The 20204-nt window shown below is 40.7% G+C and overlaps 1 protein-coding gene and 1 long non-coding RNA gene across 2 annotated transcripts in view; one reads left to right on the top strand and one right to left on the bottom strand.

The window, feature by feature from the left end:
• LOC144583228 (uncharacterized) overlaps positions 1-20204 on the top strand; it is a 198872-nt gene that overhangs the window by 84448 nt on the left and 94220 nt on the right. The window lies entirely within an intron of this gene.
• The window catches only part of FGF2 (fibroblast growth factor 2), a 25693-nt gene extending 5489 nt beyond the window's left edge, over positions 1-20204 (bottom strand). The window contains exon 1 of the mRNA XM_073001676.2: positions 19374-20204. Within this exon, the coding sequence (XP_072857777.2) occupies positions 19374-19572 (199 nt within the window). The 5' untranslated portion in view covers positions 19573-20204. The remainder of the gene's footprint in view (positions 1-19373) is intronic.

The raw sequence follows: 20204 nt of genomic DNA, 5'->3' as shown, positions 1-20204 counted from the left end.
TCTTGTTGATCCTCAGCTTCTAATAATATCGTATTAATTTTGTTATCCATTTCATTAACTTATATTCATCTATTTTTTCCTTCCATAGTACCATTTGTTCAAATTTTGTAAAATGGCCTACATTTACCATTTCTTTTAATCCAGTATAAACCACTTCTCTGTAACTGAATGAAATTAAACCACAATAATCTCTCCATTCCTAACATATCTTTAATTCTTTCCTCCTTCTCTTCTGACCAGTGTTTTAACCTGGTAGCTTGTTTTATCCTCAATACTTTCTCTAAATTCTCCTTTAAAATTTCCAGAAATTCTTCCAGTTCTACCACTGAGTATAATAGAGAAATTGACAGAATAAATATGCTCATATACTTGTTCCAAATTAAAATCATATTTTTAAAAGGGATTTTCAGTTTTTATAACATCCTTATATTGTCTAAATAAAATATTCTTAGAGTATCAGCTAACTTCCTGTAATTCCATATGTAATAATAAATTGTTAAACTGAACTACTGTATCAACTATGTTTTATCTTATTAGCTATATAATAAAGTTTTAAATTAGGAAGACCTAACCCTCCCATTTTGGGGGATTTATACCACCTCTTCTTATTTGTCCATGGTCTTTTATCTCCACTTACAAAATTTATTAATCATATTTTGCCAGTCTTCCAACTCTTCTTTAGTTATCTTTACTGGCAAAATTCTACATTAAAAAATTAATCTTAGGTAAAATCTTCATTTTACATACTGCTATTCTACCAGGGACGTGGTGGCGCTGCGGGCTAAACCGCAGAGGCCTGTGCTGGAGGGTCAGAAGACCAGCAGTCGTAAGATCAAATCCACACGACGGAGTGAATTCCCGTCGCTTGTCCCAGCTCCCGCCAACCTAGCGGTTCGAAAGCATGCAAATGCAAGTAAATAAATAGGGACCACCTCGGTGAGAAGGTAACAGCGTTCTGTGTCTAAGTCGCACTGGCCATGTGCCCACGGAAAATTGTCTTCGGACAAAACGCTGGCCCTATGGCTTGGAAACGGCTATGAGTCGAACACGACTCGACAAAAATTGTCAAGGGGAACCTTTACCTTTACCTTATTCTACCAAACCATGACAATTCAATCTTCTTAAAATCATCTAATTTATATTTCATTTCTTGTTTCAGGTTGTTCAAATGTTTTTCTTTCAAACATTCTAAACTCTTTGAAATATTTCTACCTTAGTATTTAATACCTTTTCAAATATTAACATCAGATTTTTCTTCTAATTAACTCTTCTTCCTCTTTACCATAATTAAACAACATCATCCTTGCTTTACCCTAGTTTATCTGTAACAATGTTATATCTCATATTATTTCAAATATAATTTTACCCTATCCATAACTATTAATATTTTGTATTGTTAATAAAGTATCATCTGAAAATAAGCAAATCTTTCACTTTACAATCTATATTAAAATATTAACTTGCCTTCTCTAATAACATTCACAAATAATTCTATGACAAAAGCAAATAAAACCATGGTTCCCTAAAATGAACACCCCATAAGAGTGGTCTGGTAGTCCAGATAGGCGGGGTATAAATCAAATAAATAAATAACATAACCCAAAACCAAAACATTTCATCCTACCATCTTTATTCCACCATGCCCAACCCAACATAACACCAGTAGTATCCCTCTCATTCCACAAGGATTTCAACACCCTCAATCATGGCTTGTTCCCAAACTCACAGCAAACATTAATGAAAATAAAAGAAAAGAAAAGCTTTTAATTTGTATAAATCTATGCACTGTAAAGGTTGATGTAACTTTCTTCCTTGAAACTACACACTGGATCTCTGTCAAAAAAATTAGTAATATCCTGCAGTACTCCTAATCCAAAACCTCTAATACTGCAGAATGTATGGATTCTTCACCACATTTCAATTATTAAAATGTGGTAACACTGAAAAACAGTAACACTTCTACAGATTTGTAGCAATTCAGGATCTGACAAATACTCAAAGCATTTACATTTGTCCTCTTTAATAGCTCAAAATTGCCTGGGATAGATTTTCATCTTTCATGATGGTGGTGAATCTGTGATGCTCCATGATGGTTGCCTGCGTTAGCTGGCATGGATGGGAGTTGGAAAGCATTGAACCAGGCCAGCACCCTGTTCAATAATTCAGTGTATAGTACTCTAGTTGATGATCTGATGAGGTGCCAGCTGTGTGCCTGGTCATAAACAACCAGAACTTCATCAGACTGCCCCATCTACTTCCACATGTGGAACTCATGTCATGTGAAAATACCGAACAGGATTTTGGTCACAAATTCCTCTCACTCCTGCTTTACAAGAAGTATTGTGCTTTATTTAACTTTATTGTACTTTTTGTTAGATATACGAAAGAAGAAATATTACATAAAAGTTCCTTCCTCTCCACACCACATCACAAGTATTATATAACTTCTTCAGAATGCCTTTCAGTATGTATGAAAAAAGGCTGGTGTTTAAACTCTGCAAGCATTTATAGAAATGATAAACTATGGACCTAAAAATCTGTCCTGGAAAAATCTGCCCTGAGGACTATTTTTTGCATTCACTTGACTGAGAAATCATTAAGTTGACACTAATGGAACTTAGGGGAAAAATAAAATCCACATTTGTGAATCATTTTTAAACAAATCCAAAATATTGTTATAACCTATCTTTTCCATGTCGTACGGAAGTCTTATTTAGTCATAATTGGGCTGTTAAAGTGATTCATTAAAACTGCTTCCAGGCTATTATGAAGGCTTTGACCTTAAGAGTTACAGTATATGCAAATTACTGGAAATAGAGTTGGCACCACTGGTGCCAATTAGACCAAATCTTCGGTGCATCCTCTGCCTCTGGTGGAAGTGAAAGTGTAGCATATACTTCCCCAAACCAAAAACTGCACACAGATCTGTGAACCTGCAATGTTTTCCCAGGTCAGCTGAGGATGCTAACCCCAAGAGAGGTCCAGAAAAAGAAGATGAGAAACTAGGCCTTCTCAGTGGTTTCTCCTTGGCTGTGGAATGAACTTGCCCCCCCTGTAATTCATTTGGTCCCTCCTCTAGCAATTTTTTAAAAAAATCAATAAAAACCTGGCTATTTAGACAGACATTCAAAAATGCTATACCTGCGCACTCAGCTGAGCTTAGCTAGCCTATCTGATTAAGTCTGCCATCTTAAATGATTTGAATGTTTTATGTTAATGTATTTTATGCTTTGATGATATTGTTTATTACATTTTATTATTATTATTCTTTGTTCTGTTGATTGTATGTTAGTAATTTGATTTTATATGTTGTAAATATCCCAGAGTGGCCCATGGCCAAAATAGGCAATATAAAAAAAATCAGTAAGTAAGTAAGTACGCACCCAATTTTGACTGGAAAAACAGTGAGTGAAGAAAGAGTTGAGCATTTCCCTTTTTTTGCTTACGTGCAACACTGCAACTCCCCAGTTGCTTTTCATTAACAAAGAGATCTGTGCCCATCTGTAAGTAATGTATTATTTGCTCCTCCAACACAGATATGTAAATTAGATCTACTATAAACACACACACACACTTTATATATAAACTAGCTTTCTGGGAAACGCCAACATTTAACTGCTGGATACGTATCAGTCATTTAAGTCTCTAGCTGGAGAGCCAGGCATTGCAAGTTCGATTCTCCACTGTGCCTCCCTGGCATGGGCTGGACTCGATTTATAACAAGGGTCTCCAAACTTTTAAGCTTGAGGGCCAAATCAAATATTTTTCACATTTTTGAGGGCCAAAGCAATGTGTGTGTATGTGCATACATACAGCCACACGCCTCCCTGCCCACATGCATCCCTGTCCGCATGGACACCCGCACCTCTACACGCATGGACGCACACACATATATGCACCCCCGCCCACCTGGATGCCCACCCCCACACATGCATGTGTACAGGCTGAAGGGCACGGGCCAGACAAAACAGCAAGACGTTATCTGGTCCAGGGGCTGTAGTTTGGAGACCCCTGATCTATAGGATCCCTTCCAATTCTCCAGTTCTAAGATAACATAAATGAATGTCAACACTGTACTCCAACCAATACATGAGTGCTTCTTCTCAAAACGTTATCAAATTGCAGGAAGTCACATAAACGATGGAGTCCCGGATAATACAATTTTACAGTTTCATATACACCTGGTCTTACATTTTCTCAACATTGAAGACACCAAAAAAACAAGTTAGAAGGCCCTTATCCCATTTGAACAATTAATTTAAAATAATAATGAAACAATAAGGGAGGGGCACAACTATTTTACAACAGTTTAATAGACCTGAATATTTATTCTACTGTGGGACTCAGACATACATGTGCTAACAACTTGTCAAGATACACCAGAACATTCATGAAACAAATTACGGTTAGCATCACCACTTAAATCAATTCCAGCAAATATCAAGGGGACAACACTGAAATTCATCCATAGTTCTTAGCTTATTAGCAAATATCACTAAAGAATCTAATACCCTTTCCTGGAGACAGTGTGGTGAAAAAAGATTGCACCTGTGCCTCAGAGTTAAAGAATTTTGGCATAAGGTACAAAAAAACACCCTTCTGGTATCACCTAACAAACTATTCATTTAGCTGCTCTATCTACATTCCTCAAAATATATGAAAGTAATAACTGGAATGTATTACAGACAGATCTTATTAACTTCTGATTGGCAAAGGCCAGGCAAACAATCACTAGACAGTGGAAGGAAAGGAAGGGTTTGACAATGAATGAATGGTTTAACCAGGTGTAGGATATAGCAACTGTAGAAAAATTAACACAAGAAATAAATACTGTATTGTTAGAGACCAAATAAGAACAACTTTGAAGCAACATGGATTTCCTTTGTACAATTTATTCAGCCTAGTAAAGACAACTCAGTAAGACCCCTGAGTATACATGGAAGTATTTGAAACTTTCTCATATGATAGATAACAAGGTAAATTCAGAAATTTATTTTGAAACAAATATACTTGCAAAATCTATTTTAAAAATGTACCTGGAATGCTTTATTTATTTATTTCCAAATTTATAATCCTGTCTGTTTGTATTTTACACTTGTTCTTAGATATTTTAATAATATGATGATTGGGGAAAAAGGGGGAAAGGAAATTTTGTTCAGTGTTCTATATATTCTATATCCTCCACAGCCAGCTGTACAATAGTACTACTGAGAACCAGCCAAAATTATTTAAAACCATAATAACTGCAAATTTAAAACATACTATTGCTTTCTGAGGCAAAAAATAATACAGGGAACAAAAAAGGTTTTGGAATACTGACACAGAAACCCATTTAATACATATAAGAAAATGCTTAATAATGTGGGGGAAAATACACGTTTGTAACTGGCAGCATAAAGAGTAGCATCCAGTTGCAAAACATGTTCCAACAAAGACAAACAAAAACACAAGCAAGTTAAAAAGCATAGAAAACAAGATGACAGTCTAACTTCCACCTTTGATGAGAATTACAAATGATGGACTATATTCTGTAAACAACCTTCTACAGAATTTAGGGGATCACCAACTTTATTCCTAAGAGTCAAAGGATGGTATTTTTACATTTAATTGGGGAAAATATTATATTTGGCTCCACACTTCTTCCTTTCTGCTTTTTCTACCACTCTCAAGTATTCATGGCAGCAGTACTTTCTGCTCATCTACTGACTAGAGTTGAAATCATATACTTAACTTGCACATAATCTGAAATTAAAGCAGGGGCTCATTTAATGATCACTGCTGTGCTAAATAAGTCTGCCACTAAAAATGGCATCATTCCCACTGCACTGGCATTCTTTTTCTTCTCGCTCTCTCTGTAGTACTTCAATTCATCCTCTTTCCCTGGGCTATGCTATAATTATCTTCTTCTTGGGCTCTTTATTGCCTGAACTAACTAACCTGTTGCAACTAACTGATCCAACAAACTCTGGACAGCACTTGAACTGTCCTTTTACTTTATACACACATTCCAGCCAAAATCCTCTGACCCATGTATGCTCTACACACTTTACAATCTGCTAGTCCCTATCTGGGGGGGGGGGGGAAAGTAAACAGAATGTTTGTTACCTTTTTGATTCTCCATTCCAGTATATATGGTAAATTCCTGGTCCACCTGTAAACCTGCTATGGTTGTAGATTTTCTTTGGTAACAACACTAGCAGCCCAATGGGCAAATGGCAAATTGTCAACAATAAGTCTCGGTTACAAACATCAAAGACTCAGTTAGAGGTAACCTTTTCACCCTAACCTTTAATAATTTCTAATCACAACAATAATATATCACACAGGTATTTATCAAGTATGCACTTTAGTACCTTTTATCTCGAAATACACTGCCCAATTTCCTATTGCTAGTCCCAACCTGAATAGATCCATTGTCTCAAAGGGATTTACATAAGTGATGTCTTACTATTGAGCCACCAATTTAACGGGTCTACTCATTAACAAAAGGATATCAACCACTGGTTTTCTATAAATTCTCTTCTATCTCTGTATAATTCCATTCTGTGTACACATTCCATGTCTAGAAAGAGCCACAGAGGTTATTTTGCTGCTGGAAACAGCCCACCAACAGCACAGTCCCATGTACAGTAAGTCAGCTAAAAAGTAAATCCCATCAAATTCAAAGCCACTTATTCTCAAGGAAGTGTCTGTCTGTTTATAGCTTGAAAACAGTAATTTCAAATATGAAAGCATTGACTCACACATTCTTTATCATCATACAAATGTACAGATTATTTCAAGAGCAGTATTCGCCTCATAACTTTTGCAACTATATAGTTAAGACATCATTAGAATCCTTTATGTTCTTTAAACTTTCACCATATACCTCCTGTAGAATATCTTCTTGGCTAAGATATAAACTTGAAATGGAATTTATGGTCAAGTTACTTTTGGACTGTGACCCATATGTTACATACAGAACAGCGCTGTTTGCAAAAGCAGCCAGAAACATCTGCGCTAATTTCCTGAGAGCCATCACAATCAATTGTGCGGGAAACTCCCAGATATGAAGAGTCTCTTATTATTTTTTATGTCTGTGATTTTATCATGATTTTACTTAACCATATTTGTATTTTTAAACAGTTGTGACAGCTTTTAGCCAATACAATAAACTTGAACTTTAAGAAAACTTGAATATTATATTATATTATTAAAGTCATATTTCTTCAAAAGAATGACATTCTCATTCAATCTCTTGTTGTTGTTTTTACTTTGTATTTATTTCCATGTAACAGGAGCTACTTTAATCTGTGACAATTAGAGATGGGCACGAACATGTTCATCCCAGTTCGTCCCAGTTAGTAAAGTTGGCAGCACAGGTGCTGCCGTTCCCCTCCCCTGCCTTCTCTGGCTCAATCAGCCACTCACCAGGCCCAGCATGTTAGCTTCCTGTATCTCCTCAACTGATCTTCCAGTCCTGGCAGCAGCTCAGGCTTCTTTGTCCCACCCTCTTGGCTGATCTCCCACTCAGACAAAAAGGCAGGGCAGAGACATCTGTGCTCTTGCTCATGATTGGGAGATTAGCCGAGGAGGTGGGAAAAGCAAGCAAGCTGGGCCTGGTAAGTGGCTCATTGGCTGAGGAAGCAATGGTGGGGAGCAGCTGCATCTGCACGGCTGCCTTTACGAACTAGAACAAAACATCTCTAGTAACAATCTGTTGCATCGTAACCAAGAATGTACTTGAGAAGAAAAACTTCCTCAATTTTCTCAACAACAAAATGTTCACTTAGAAATAATTCCCATTCTGTTCAACCGAGCTTCTTCTCTAGCAAGCTTCTTTCCTAATAACACAATTCTAGAATTGTGGCCTCAGAAACCAAGCTGTGACTGCATGGGTAAATAGTATGGGATTTGCTGTGGAAGTAAAACAAATGTATCTGAATTTTTTAAAACTGATAACATGATGCAAAGCCACATGCAAAGCAGCCTAGTCCTTTTTGCTTCCAAAGTGGAGTTTATTTCCTTACAAGTGGAGGCTTCTGTTTTTTTTCAAGGCAGAGTGATTTGAATGGTGTTTTTTTGTTTCATTCTCCAAAAGGATGGGGGGGGGTGACTGAGGACGGCATTATGGTGACATACTAAGCTGGGCATGATGTTTTGGACAGCAGAAGCACCCTCTGCCCATGATCTTTCTCCCTAGTTGCCCATAAGTATTTTTTTAAAAAAACAGTTGAATTTAGCACTGGATCAACTTATTACAGTACTGCACTGATATATTAGTTTAGTGCCAAATCACCTTTGCCTGGTCCAAAGAAAATTAATATGAAATGGAAACAATTCTGATGAACTGTAACAGGCTATGATATTTTTGTGGTATGTGTGTGTGTGTACATAATGGAAAACTTTGCAAAACCGTCCCTTTTCTCTAACTCTGCAATAGTTAAACAACCCACCAGGTTTACAATGAACCATGAAAGGAGAGCTAATGATTGGCAAAGGGAAGAATCAAGGGGGGGGGGGCTGTGGCATAGAATAGTGAAGTTGGAAGGGGCCTGCCTATAAAGCCATCAAGTCCACCCCCTGCTCAATGCAGAAACACAGATCAAAGGATATCTGCCAGGAGGTTGTCTAAGTTTCTCTTCAATGACTCCAGTCTTGGAGCACTCACTGCCTCTCAAGGTAATTGGTTCCACCTCACTCCTCTAACAGTTAGGAAGTTTTTCCTGATATTCAGTCAAAATCTGGCTTCCTGTAACTTGAGCCTATTGTTGCTTGTCCTGCACTCTGGGATAATTGGAAACAGATCCTGCCCCTCCTCTGTATGACAGCCTTTTAAGTATTTGAAAAGTGTTATCATATCACCTCTCTGTCTTCTTTTCTCAGTGCTAAACATGCCCAGTTCTTTCAGTCTTTCCTCATAGGGCTTAGTTTCCAGCCCCTTGATCATCCTTGTCGCTCTCCTCTGAACTTGCTCCAATTTGTCAGCATCCTTCTGAACTGTGGTGTCCAGAACTGGACACAATGCTCAAGGTGAGGCCTAACCAGTGCTGAATAGAGGGGAACTAGGACCTCATGGAATTTGGAAACTATTCTTCTGTTAATGTAGGCTAAAATAGCATTTGCAATTTTGTAGCCACATCACATTCCTCGCTCACATTCAGCTTGTGATCTACAATAATTCCAAGATCCTTCTCACTCATAGTTTTGCTAAACCAGGTATCCCCCATCTTGTAACTGTGTGTTGGTTTTCTTTTTCCAAGGTGCAGTACTTTTCACTTATCCCTGTTGAATTTCATTTTGTTGTTTTCAGCCCAGTACTCCAGTCTATCAAGATCATTTTGAATTTTGTTTCTGTCTTCCCAGGTACTAGCTATTCCACTCAATTTTGTGTCATCTGCAAATTGACAAGCATTTCCTGCACTCCTTCATCCAAGTCATTAATAAAAATGTTGACAGGCATGAATCAAACTGCACTGGATTGAGGGGCCAGTATGGGCACTGGCACCAAAACAATCCACAGTCTCTGTGTGATCACCTAATCTGAACATAAGCATAAAATAGTCTGTAAATCAAGCCACAGCAAGGTGGAATTGCTCCACTTCAGCTTGCTCCCTTCCATTGCTGCAATTTAGCTTGCCAGTCTATTTGGAGCCTAACTCTCATTGAGGTCAACAGAGGTTTCCCTCAAGTTGATTACAGTCTAAGACTACAATCTCATCTAAACTTTCCTGGAAGTTAGCATGCATAGGATTGCTTTGTTAACTCTAATAAAACACATCAGCACATACTTTGTTTCCAAAACACCTGGTTTGTGAATTAGGTTTAAGGGTGGCATCAAAAACACTCGGCATCTGGGCAAAGAACCAGAAAGGCCTGTGACATATTGAGAATTTCCGTTTAACTCCCATCTCCAAAGGCAAGGAAATAATGATTTGTCCCAAAAAGCCAGCCTCAAATGCTATAATTTTTCTCAAATGGCTCCTGAACGCACCTCCTTACGCATTATCCTCCCTGCTTCCTTTGCTTTGATTTAGCACCTAAATGTGTATGATGGTCTTGGGGAGATGGGCACCTGTGATAACCCTTTCCACACATTCTGTTGCAGCTGTGTATCACTGCTGCTGGACTTTAGCAGCAACCTCACAATCAAAGCAAAACAAAGAAAATTCCAGGTCGTGCACACACAGTTCCTTTCCCTTTAACAGTCAGAGAACTTTTATGTAAAACAGCAATGAAAGGGGAATACGCTTTTTTAAAAAAAGAATCCTGACACGTACTGGTTTCTTCTATATAAAAATTAGGAGTCACTATTCTCTATTATTTAGCCCAGCTACCTCTCTATTCCTTTGTCTTTTCCCCAGAATCATTTTGCTGATGATCCACTTTTTTCCTCCAAAATATGTAGCATTTTAAACATCCCTTTTTTCTTAGAACACTGCCTGATTCTCCAGATAAAGTGGAGAATAGAAACACAAACATATATATAAATTCCCCATGTGTATCTTATTGTACAAAGGAGAAAAATCACATCTATGCAAAGTGAACCTTTACCATTTTTCTAGGCTGTAGTTCATTTAGCTAAACACTTCTCATTTCAGTTTACATGAAGGAAGTTTGTTGTACTCACTGAAAAAAGCCAGGCTGCACGTCTCTGGATCAATGACTAGCATTACTACCGTCTTCGCTGCGGAAAAGCAAGTTCCCAAGCCAAGAATACAAGGCCCATCTCCAACATATTTGCAGAGGCCTTCTGAGGAAAATTCTTTCATGAGGCCCCTGCATGACATGCGCTGTGGTAAAGTTACTGGGCCAAATCCATATAAGTTAAATCTTGTTCCCGCACATTCAGCTATTACAGTACAGAGCACAGGAGTAATTAATCTCTTGTTTTATTAGCCGGGTGCTAGAAAGGGGCCAAACCAACCTCAAAAAACAGCTAAATATAAAGGAAGGCATATTAAGAGACACCTCATTCAAGACGCAACATATACAAATTATGAATTGGATCCAGATTTCAACACATGCAGCTAGACTGGCTGACACAGACTCCCTCCCTCCCTACTTCTTACAGCTGTAATTATGGGACCCGAAGGTGCTACACAGAGAAGTGAGGGACAATGTTAGATAGGATGTGGTGTGGCAAAGCCCCCAAAATCAGGTGGAGGAACCGTCAAACTTTTAGGGAAATAAAAGGGCTGTCACAGAAGGACAGAAGCACTGAAATCTGTCTGGAGACAGATTAAAAATCAATCTAAGAATAAAAACACTGCTAAATAGTGCTGACTGAAAGGAAAACAAAAATGCATGATAAACAAAAGGAGTGTAGTACCCCATGTCAGAATCGGAACCCATCAAAAAGATGGGGCAATAACACTAAATTGGGGTACATTTGAGAAACTGCAATAGGGCTATGTTTATTCTAAAAACAGATTTGGCAAGATATCAGCTGGAAAAACACAAGGGGAATTTTTAAAGAGAACGTGCAACCTACTGTTGCCTCACAGCAAGTAAAGCAAAAAAGTGGCAATTTAAGAGTATCAAGGCATTCATTCAATTGTTAGTCCCAACTACATTAGAACCACTGAGTCCATGGGAATCTGGTAAGCCAACACTTTTGTAAATTCTACTGATTTAACGTATGTACTTCAATTGGTTGTTAATAGAGCTTTGAATTTCTGGTAAATTTCTTTTTTTTGCTATGCAATAGAATAACAGACCCACAGAGGGGAATAGCTACATTTCCCAGAGTCCATTCCTTTCTCATTAATTTAGTCTCTGAGATGCCTGTAGAATAAAACATTTCTTTATGTACAGTTGCTTGAAGTTACAGACTTGAGTATGCTGCTTATTTGCTGTACACATATTTAGCAACCAACTGAACAGATCAACAACAAACAAACAACACTGCCACCAACCCAGGAAAGAGAGGGAAACAGCACTCAACAGAGAATAAGGGTTCTCTTTTAATTCAAAGGCTGGAAGGAACTATTTGTTAATGTTGGACAGATACACAATCACCTCAGCCCCGAAAAGTCGCTCCCAAAAACACTACAAACAGCATGCAAGGTTGCAAATAAAACTCTCAATCATTAAAAGCTAGGTTAGGCCCTACTATGAAAGTACTCTTGCTGACAGCAATATCTTGATGCCTGTCATTAGTAAGTTAAAATGAGAGAAACATCTTGGCTAGTCCTTTAAGATATGAGGTCTAGCAAGTAAAGGGCTACTAGCTTCCTACCCTCAAATCACATGTAGGCAACCTGTATCCCACATGAGGCCCCTGGTGACTTAGGTGTTCCATGCAATCTATACATGGGCCATCCCCACTTAAATTCTTCCTTGCTGTTTTTCCTTCTCTTCTAGACTTGAAGAAGGAATGAGAATATCAAACAGAAAATGCAACAGCAACAAATGTGAGAAGATGTTGGAACAGGTAGACATGTGGGTGTGAATGTGGTTGTTGATGGATGTAAAAGAAAAAGAATGAGAGGGAGAGAGGGTGTTTGATGCTTTACTTCTTTAGTTCTTTGAGTTGCCATATGAACTGGTTTACACAGGTGTATAGGAAAGAATGTATGACTCCGTAATGGCTGATTGAGGGGGACAGAGAAAGAGGAGGAGGAGTGGGATAACAACAACAACAACAAAGTCTGGGGGCAGTAGAAAAGCAACAAAAAAATATGCAACAGATGCACATGTGCCAGATCATAATATCAACAAAGAATTCAAGAAGTAAGATGAACAAGTTTTGGTCAGAAAGAAAGAAAAGAAAGAAAGAAAGAAAGAAAGAAAGAAAGAAAGAAAGAAAGAAAGAAAGAAAGAAAGAAAGAAAGAAAGAAAGAAAGAAAGAAAGAAAGAAAGAAAGAAAGAAAGAAAGAAAGAAAGAAAGAAAGTTCCCCCCCAAAAGTATAATGTGGCAATGAAACAGAATTATGGAGCCCTGAACCATCTGTGTTAGATAATTTGGGGTGCCCAATTATTTCTTCAAAAATACAAATTCTTTCCCATGCAGGTGATCAGCACTGTCAACCCGGACAGCACCAACCATCTGTTTAATGCTAAACAAACAGTTCTAATCCAAGAATACAAATCATAATCTCAGCTGTAAATTTAGGGACTGCATTGAAGTAATTCTTCCTGTAGCACTTTTCATAACACACCATACATGGCAGGTTGGTTCCATGCATATACCATTTTTACTGTTCCTAACAGTTTACAGTACATTTAAGAGAGAGGCTTTTCCCCCAAAATTGTTGTACTTTATTCTCCAATATTACTTTGCTTCCTCCAACATACTGGCCAAAATCATTTTGCTTAGCACTAGAACAGACCCACTGAACCAATGAGGATTTGATGAATCAACTCACCTGTAAATTCTATTTATTCAAATAGGCTTTCACTAATGATTTATTACACTGAGGTCGCAATTAGATTAGGCCTATTTGAATTAATGGTAGAACTGACTACCAAATCTCCATTGATTCAATTGGCTTACTCTAGCGCAATTTACCCCCTTCATGGTTTGCTGCCTTGTTGTTTCAAAGGGGCTTGAGTAACTCAGAGAAGCTTGGGAAGCTGGATGTGGTCAAACAGGAGATGGCAAGAATAAACATTGACATCTTGGCGTCAGTGAACTAAAATGGACAGGAATGGGCGAATTCAATTCAGATGATTATCATAGCTATTATTGTGGACAAGAAGCCCACAGAAGGAATGGAGTAGCCCTCATAGTCAACAAAAGAGTGGAAAAAGCTGTAATGGGATATAATCTCAAAAATGATTTCAATACGAATCAAGGCAGACCTTTCAACATCATAGTAATCCAAATTTATGCACCAACCACCAATGCTGAAGAGGCTGAAATTGACCAATTTTATGAAGACTAACAACACCTTCTAGAATTGACACCAAAGAAAGATGCTGTTCTCATTTTAGGATTTTGGAATGCTAAATTAGGGAGTCAAGAGATAAAAGGAACAACACATAAGTTTGGCCTTGGAGTTCAAAATGAAGCGGGGCAAAGGCTAATAGAGTTTTATCAAAAGAACAAGCTGATCAACACAAACACACTTTTCCAACAACACAAGAGGTGACTCTACACATGGAAATCACCAGATGGGCAATACTGAAATCAGATCGATTATATTCTCTGCAGCCAAAGATGGAGAAGCTCTATACAGTCAGCAAAAACAAGACCTGGAGCTGATTGTGGCTCTGATCATCAGCTTCTCATAGCAAAATTCAAGCTTAAACTGAAGGGAGTAGGAAAAACCACTGGGCTAGTCAGGTATAATCTAAACCAAATCCCTTATGAACACACAGTGGAAGTGAAGAACAGATTTAAGGAACTCAATTTGCTGGACAGAGTGCCTGAAGAACTATGGATGGAGGCTCATAACATTGTACAGGAGGCAGCAACAAAAACCATCCCAAAGAAAAGGAAATGCAAGAAAGCGAAGTGGCTGTCCAACGAGGCCTTACAAATAGCAGAGAAGAGAAAAGAAACAAAATGCAAGGGAGATAGGGAAAATTAAAGCAAATTGAAAGCAGACTTCCAAAAAACAGCAAGAAGAGACAAGAGGGCCTTCTTAAATGAACAGTGCAAAGATATAGAGGAAAATAATAGAAAAGGAAAAACCAGAGATCTGTTCAGGAAAATTGGAGATATTAAAGGAACATTTTGTGCAAAGATGGACATGATAAAGGACAAAAATGGGAGGAACCTAACAGAAACAGAAGATAAGATTTGGATGTCGCAGACAACCCAGATAATGTGGTTGCTGACCTTGAGCCAGATATCCTGCAGAGTGAAGTCAAGTGGGCCTTAGAAAGAATGGGTAACCACAAGGCCAGTGGAGGTGATGGTATTCCAGTTGAATTATTTTGAATCTTTAAAGATGACACTGTTAAGGTGCTACATTTGATATGCCAGCAAGTTTGGAAAACTCAACAGTGGCCAGAGGACTGGAAAAGATCAATCTACATCCCAATCCCAAAGAAGGGCAGTGCCAAAAATGCTTCAGCTACCGAACAATTGCACTCATTTCACACTCTAGGAAGGTTATGCTCAAAATCCTACAAGGGAGGCTTCAGCAGTATGTGGACCGAGAACTCCCAGAAGTACAAGCTGGATTTCGAAGGGGCAGAGGAACTAGAGACCAAATTGCTAACATGCACTGGATTATGGAAAAAGCCAGAGAGTTCCAGAAAAACATCTACTTCTGCTTCATTGACTATGCAAAAGCCTTTGACTGTGTGGACCATAGCAAACTATGGCAAGTTCTTAAAGAAATGGGAGTGCCCGACCACCTAATCTATCTCCTGAGAAACCTATACGTGGGATAGGAAGCAACAGTTAGAACTGACTATGGAACCAATGATTGGTTCAAAAATGACAAAGGAGTATGACAAGGCTGTATATTGTCTCCCTGCTTATTGAACTTATATGCAGAATACATCATGTGAAAGGCTGGACTGGAGGAATCCCAAACCGGAATTAAGACTGTCAGAAGAAATATCAACAACCTCCGATATGCAGATGATACCACTCTGATGGCAAAAAGTGAGGAGGAATTAAAGAACCTCTTAATGAGGGTGAAAGAGGAAAGTGCAAAAAATGGTCTGAAGCTCAACATCAAAAAAACTAAGATCATGGCCACTGGTCCCATCACCTCCTGGCAAATAGAAGGGGAGGATATGGAGGCAGTGAGAGATTTTACCTTCCTGGGCTCCATGCTCACTGCAGATGGGGACAGCAGCCATGAAATTAAAAGACACCTGTTTCTTGGGAGGAAAACGATAACACACCTAGACAGCATCTTAAAAAAGCAGATACATCATCTTGCCTACAAATGTCCACATAGTCAAAGTTATGGTTTTCCCAGTAGCGATGTGTGAGTGAGAGCTCATAAAGAAGGCTGACCACCAAAGAGTTGAAGCTTTTGAATTGTGGTGCTGGAGGAGGCTCTTGAGAGTCCCCTGGACTGCAAGGAGAACAAACCTATCCATTCTAAAGGAAATCAACCGTGAGTGCTCACTAGAAGGACAGATGCTGAAGCTGAGGCTCCAATACTTTGGCCATCTCATGAGAAGAGAAGACTCCCTGGAAAAGACCCTGATATTTGGGAAAGTGTGAAGACAAGAGGAGGAGGGGACGACAGAGGATGAGATGGTTGGACATCGAAGCAACCAACATGAATTTGCCTCAACTCCGGGAGGCAGTCAAAGACAGGAGGGCCTGGCATGCTCTGGTCCATGGGGTCACAAAAAGTCGGTCACGACTAAACGACTAAACAACAACAGCTGCAGTTACCAAGTATCATTGCTTTCTTTTGGCATCACAGAGCCGGAGACTGTGAGTTTGATTCTCCACTGTGCCTACTGCAAAGTAGAGCCAGCCTATGTGGCCTTGCACAGTGGTCCCCAACCTTGGGCCTCCAGATATTCTTGGACTACAGCTCCCAGAAGCCTTCACCACCACCTCTGCTGGCCAGGATTTCTGGGAGTTAAAGTCCAAGAACATCTGGAGGCCCAAGGTTGGGGACCACTGGCCTTGCATACTGCCTGGTAAGGTGTTGCTTTCTACTTTTTAAAAACTGTTCTGTTTGGCTTTTGCAGCGTGGTATTGGGCTAGGTGGTGGGATTATGTTTCTATGCTGTGATGGGTCTTGCAGGGTTTGTTTGTTTTTTGGTATGTGTTTTCCCCCATTTCCAATGGGTCTTGCAGGGTTTGTTTGCTTTCTGCTTTGTTTTTTTGCATCTCTGAAGGGTCTTGCAAGGTTTATTTGCTCCCCCCCCCCGGCCAGAACAGATTAATCACATTTCCGATGGGTCTTACAGTGTTTTTTTTGTTTTTGTTTTTGGTGGGGGGGGTTTCTTCCACTGGAATGGATTACAGTAATTGCATTTCAATGCATTCCTATGGGAAATGGTGCTTTGACTTATGACCATTTCAGGTTACGACCAGAGTTTCGGAACCAATTAAGTTCATAAGTCAAGGCACCACTGTACTAAAAAATCATGAATGCCAATTTCATCTGTCATAAAATTCAAGTACACTTAATAAATCTTATTTTTAAGACTTCTATAGCACTTAGACACAGCATTGTTGTAATAAAAAGTGTACTTACTTGCCTTTTGCAAGATGGCCAATAAATTAAACAAAGCATTTTAAAAATTCTGTACAAATTACAATGAACTGTGGCACCTTTATGACTAACTAGTTTCATTTGGTTTTAAGTTTTCATGGACCGCAGCCCACTTCATCACACACATGAAATACCACCTCATTTGGCATATACTGTAGATATATTCATGCTTGGATGAGTGAGGGAAAGAAGAGAAAGGAAAAGCAAACAGTACAAACACCTATAATCGTTTTAATAGTTTAATAGGGGTTATTAACAAACAATATTTAATAGCAACACAGACATCCCAGCTGAGACTAAAATAGATATTCAAGTACAAAATTATGGGGAAAAAATTCACATCAGATCATATTCCGTGAGGATCAGAGCTGGAACAGATATTGCAGTAATAGATCATGAACACCCAGTGACTTAAGATTCCTCACTGGATCTACTCTGGGCCTACTCAGCAATGGATCTACTCAGTAAATCTGGCTTCAGCCCATAAAGCTTATGGAATGGAACAAATTGTTATGAGCCCGGATTAGATTTACAGTTTTTACAAGCATTAGGATGAAAGGGATTCTGTGCTATGAATCTGGAACATGTCTGGAATTGTTGAGAAACCCAGAACGGATGTCTGCCATGAGTAGCAGACATGGGGGAAAAGAAAACATGGGTTATATTCACAAAAATCTGGGTTGTCTCCAGAAAATTATTATAATGGTGCCAGTGAGGCCCATCACTACTGCATATGATGATATGCAGCAAAGCCTGAATAGGACACGAAGGGAAATGACTGTGTAACAGCTTTTCCAATGGGGCAAAACTAGAAAACAGATGCTGGGCGGTGACAGACACCATAGGGATTATGTGCAGACTGATGCAGGATTCAGCAGACAAAAATCGGGGTAAGTATGCAATGTGAAGAAAGTGGATAACATATATGGCTACACAACTCAGTGAGTTGGATACCTGACCATGGAACCAGAATCTGGGAGTTTCCCACTGTGCCTCGTTAGAGAAAAGCCAGCCTGTATAGCCTTGGGCAAGATGTATAGTCCCAGAGCACGTCCAAAAGAAGAGTAAACCACGTCTATGCATTTTATATGCAGAAAGTCCTGAGAAGGGTCGCCCTAAATTGAAATCAACCTGACAGCACATTATTAATTAAAACACTGAGCTAAACCAATTGGTGCATGATAAATAATGCACAAAGTGCACAGTCAACATGAAGTCAGCATTTGGCCACTTCATATTCATTGATTAACACGATGTCCTATAGGGTCTCCAGTAATATACACATCTATCTACCTGAGTATGTCACACTGGAGGAAGTTAGGCTGACTTCAGAATAAACAAGTACGGGATTGTGTTTATTGCAGCAAAATTAAAACCAACTAGAAATGTCAGAAACTGGGGTGGGGGGGGCAAAGAGGTTACTATTTGGTTTACTGTGCCATAGGCTTTCCTGAACTACTTGCGTCTTTAATACCAGATATACGAAGTCAAACTGTACCAGGGACTCTTACTTCAACACTGGCAATTGAGCCTTTCGCCATACCTAAAGGGACCAGGAAAGTCTGGGGGGGGGGGGGGGACGGGACAGGCCAAGAAGCAGAGGAGAGTTGAATGGGAAGTTGCCACTGATGTCACTGGCCTCTGAAGCAGCTGCCTCATGCAGACAAACAGGAGGAACAGCACTGGTCGTGAAACCTTGTTGTCACAAAAGGTCTGTCCCTCTTTAGAGTGGCAAAAGATACTACAGGTAAGTTATATTTAGAAGAGGGAAAATAAATACATCACACACAACCGGAAACAATTAAAAATTGTATGGGTGTGTGTGTGTGTGACACCTGACACTTGAAGATGAACCTACTATTTGTGATTCTTTCACAGGTCACGCACCCTTGAGAAAATGATGAAAGCCATGGCTTGTTTCCGTGTAAAAATTCATATAAACACGATTTTGCGCCCCCCCCCCATAAAGCCTTTAACCCCATATTGTGAGCCACCACCATCCCGCTGCATTTAGCCTAGCGCTGCTTACTTCCTAGAAAACTTACTAGACGACCCTGTTTTACAAAATAAGGTCACCTGACGAGAATCACCTGCCTACAGGATTTTCCCTCATCCCCACTCGTTGACCCGTCCGGGGCGCGCGGGAGACCCCCTGGGGCGTTCAGAGCCCCCCCCCCGAATGGTTGAGAGGGGGGGCGAGGGGCTGCCACTCCTTTGGGGGAAGGCGGGAGAGGCGCTACTCACTGTGGGGGTCGCTCTTCTCTCGGACTCCATCCACTCGGCCGTCGGGGTTGATTCTCAGGAAGAAGCCGCCGTTTTTACAGTAGAGGCGCTTGGGGTCCTTGAAATGTCCCGGCGGGAAGGTGCCGCTGCCGCCGCCGCCACCGTCGTCGGGCAAGGCGGGCAGGGTGGTGATGCCCCCCGCCGCCGCCGCCGCCGCCATCCCTGGCGGGCCCGAGGCTGCCCCCGAGGGCTCCCCCCTGGGCGCTCTCCCGCCGCGGCCGGTCAACGCTCCAACCCCTCGCCGGCTGGCGCTGCCTCGGCCTCGGCCTCGGCCCCCCAGCCTCGCCTCCCGACGGCTTTCCCCTCGGCCCCCCAGAATCGCCCTCCGACGGCTGCTGGCGGGCAGTGGCCGAGCGAGAATGTCCTTTTGCAAAGAGACTAAAAGACCGATGGCGGGCGGAGGGTGGACCACGAAGGAAGGTTCGCCTCCTGCTCTCGGGGCGCCCCGCTCTGCCCGACCGGCCGCCTCCCGCAGGCTGGTTTATGGAGCTGCGCAACTCCTCGCGGGCGGCTCGCAGCCCCCTTTCGCCGGAGCCAGCCGGTCCTTTCGGCCGGGTTCGCAAGGGTGTCCCCCTGGCTGGAAACTCTGCCGCCCAATCCACAAGCCGGGGAGAGGAAAGGGCCGCCGCCGCCGCCTTTGACTGGCAACTGTGCCCCCACCGATCAGCGCCAATCCTTATTTGTTTGTTACGCCCTCCTCGTCCCTCTTCCGTGCCTGCCGGCCTCCCCCCCCCTCCCGGCTCCCCTCTCCCTGGCGATTCGCGCCTCTCTCGGAGCCGAGTTGGTTCTCTG

This window comes from Pogona vitticeps, chromosome 5 (genome assembly GCF_051106095.1).
Source record: "Pogona vitticeps strain Pit_001003342236 chromosome 5, PviZW2.1, whole genome shotgun sequence".
Taxonomy (NCBI): Eukaryota; Metazoa; Chordata; class Lepidosauria; order Squamata; family Agamidae; genus Pogona; species Pogona vitticeps.
Note: the sequence above shows the minus strand (reverse complement) of the source record. Positions and strands in the feature narration are given on the sequence as shown.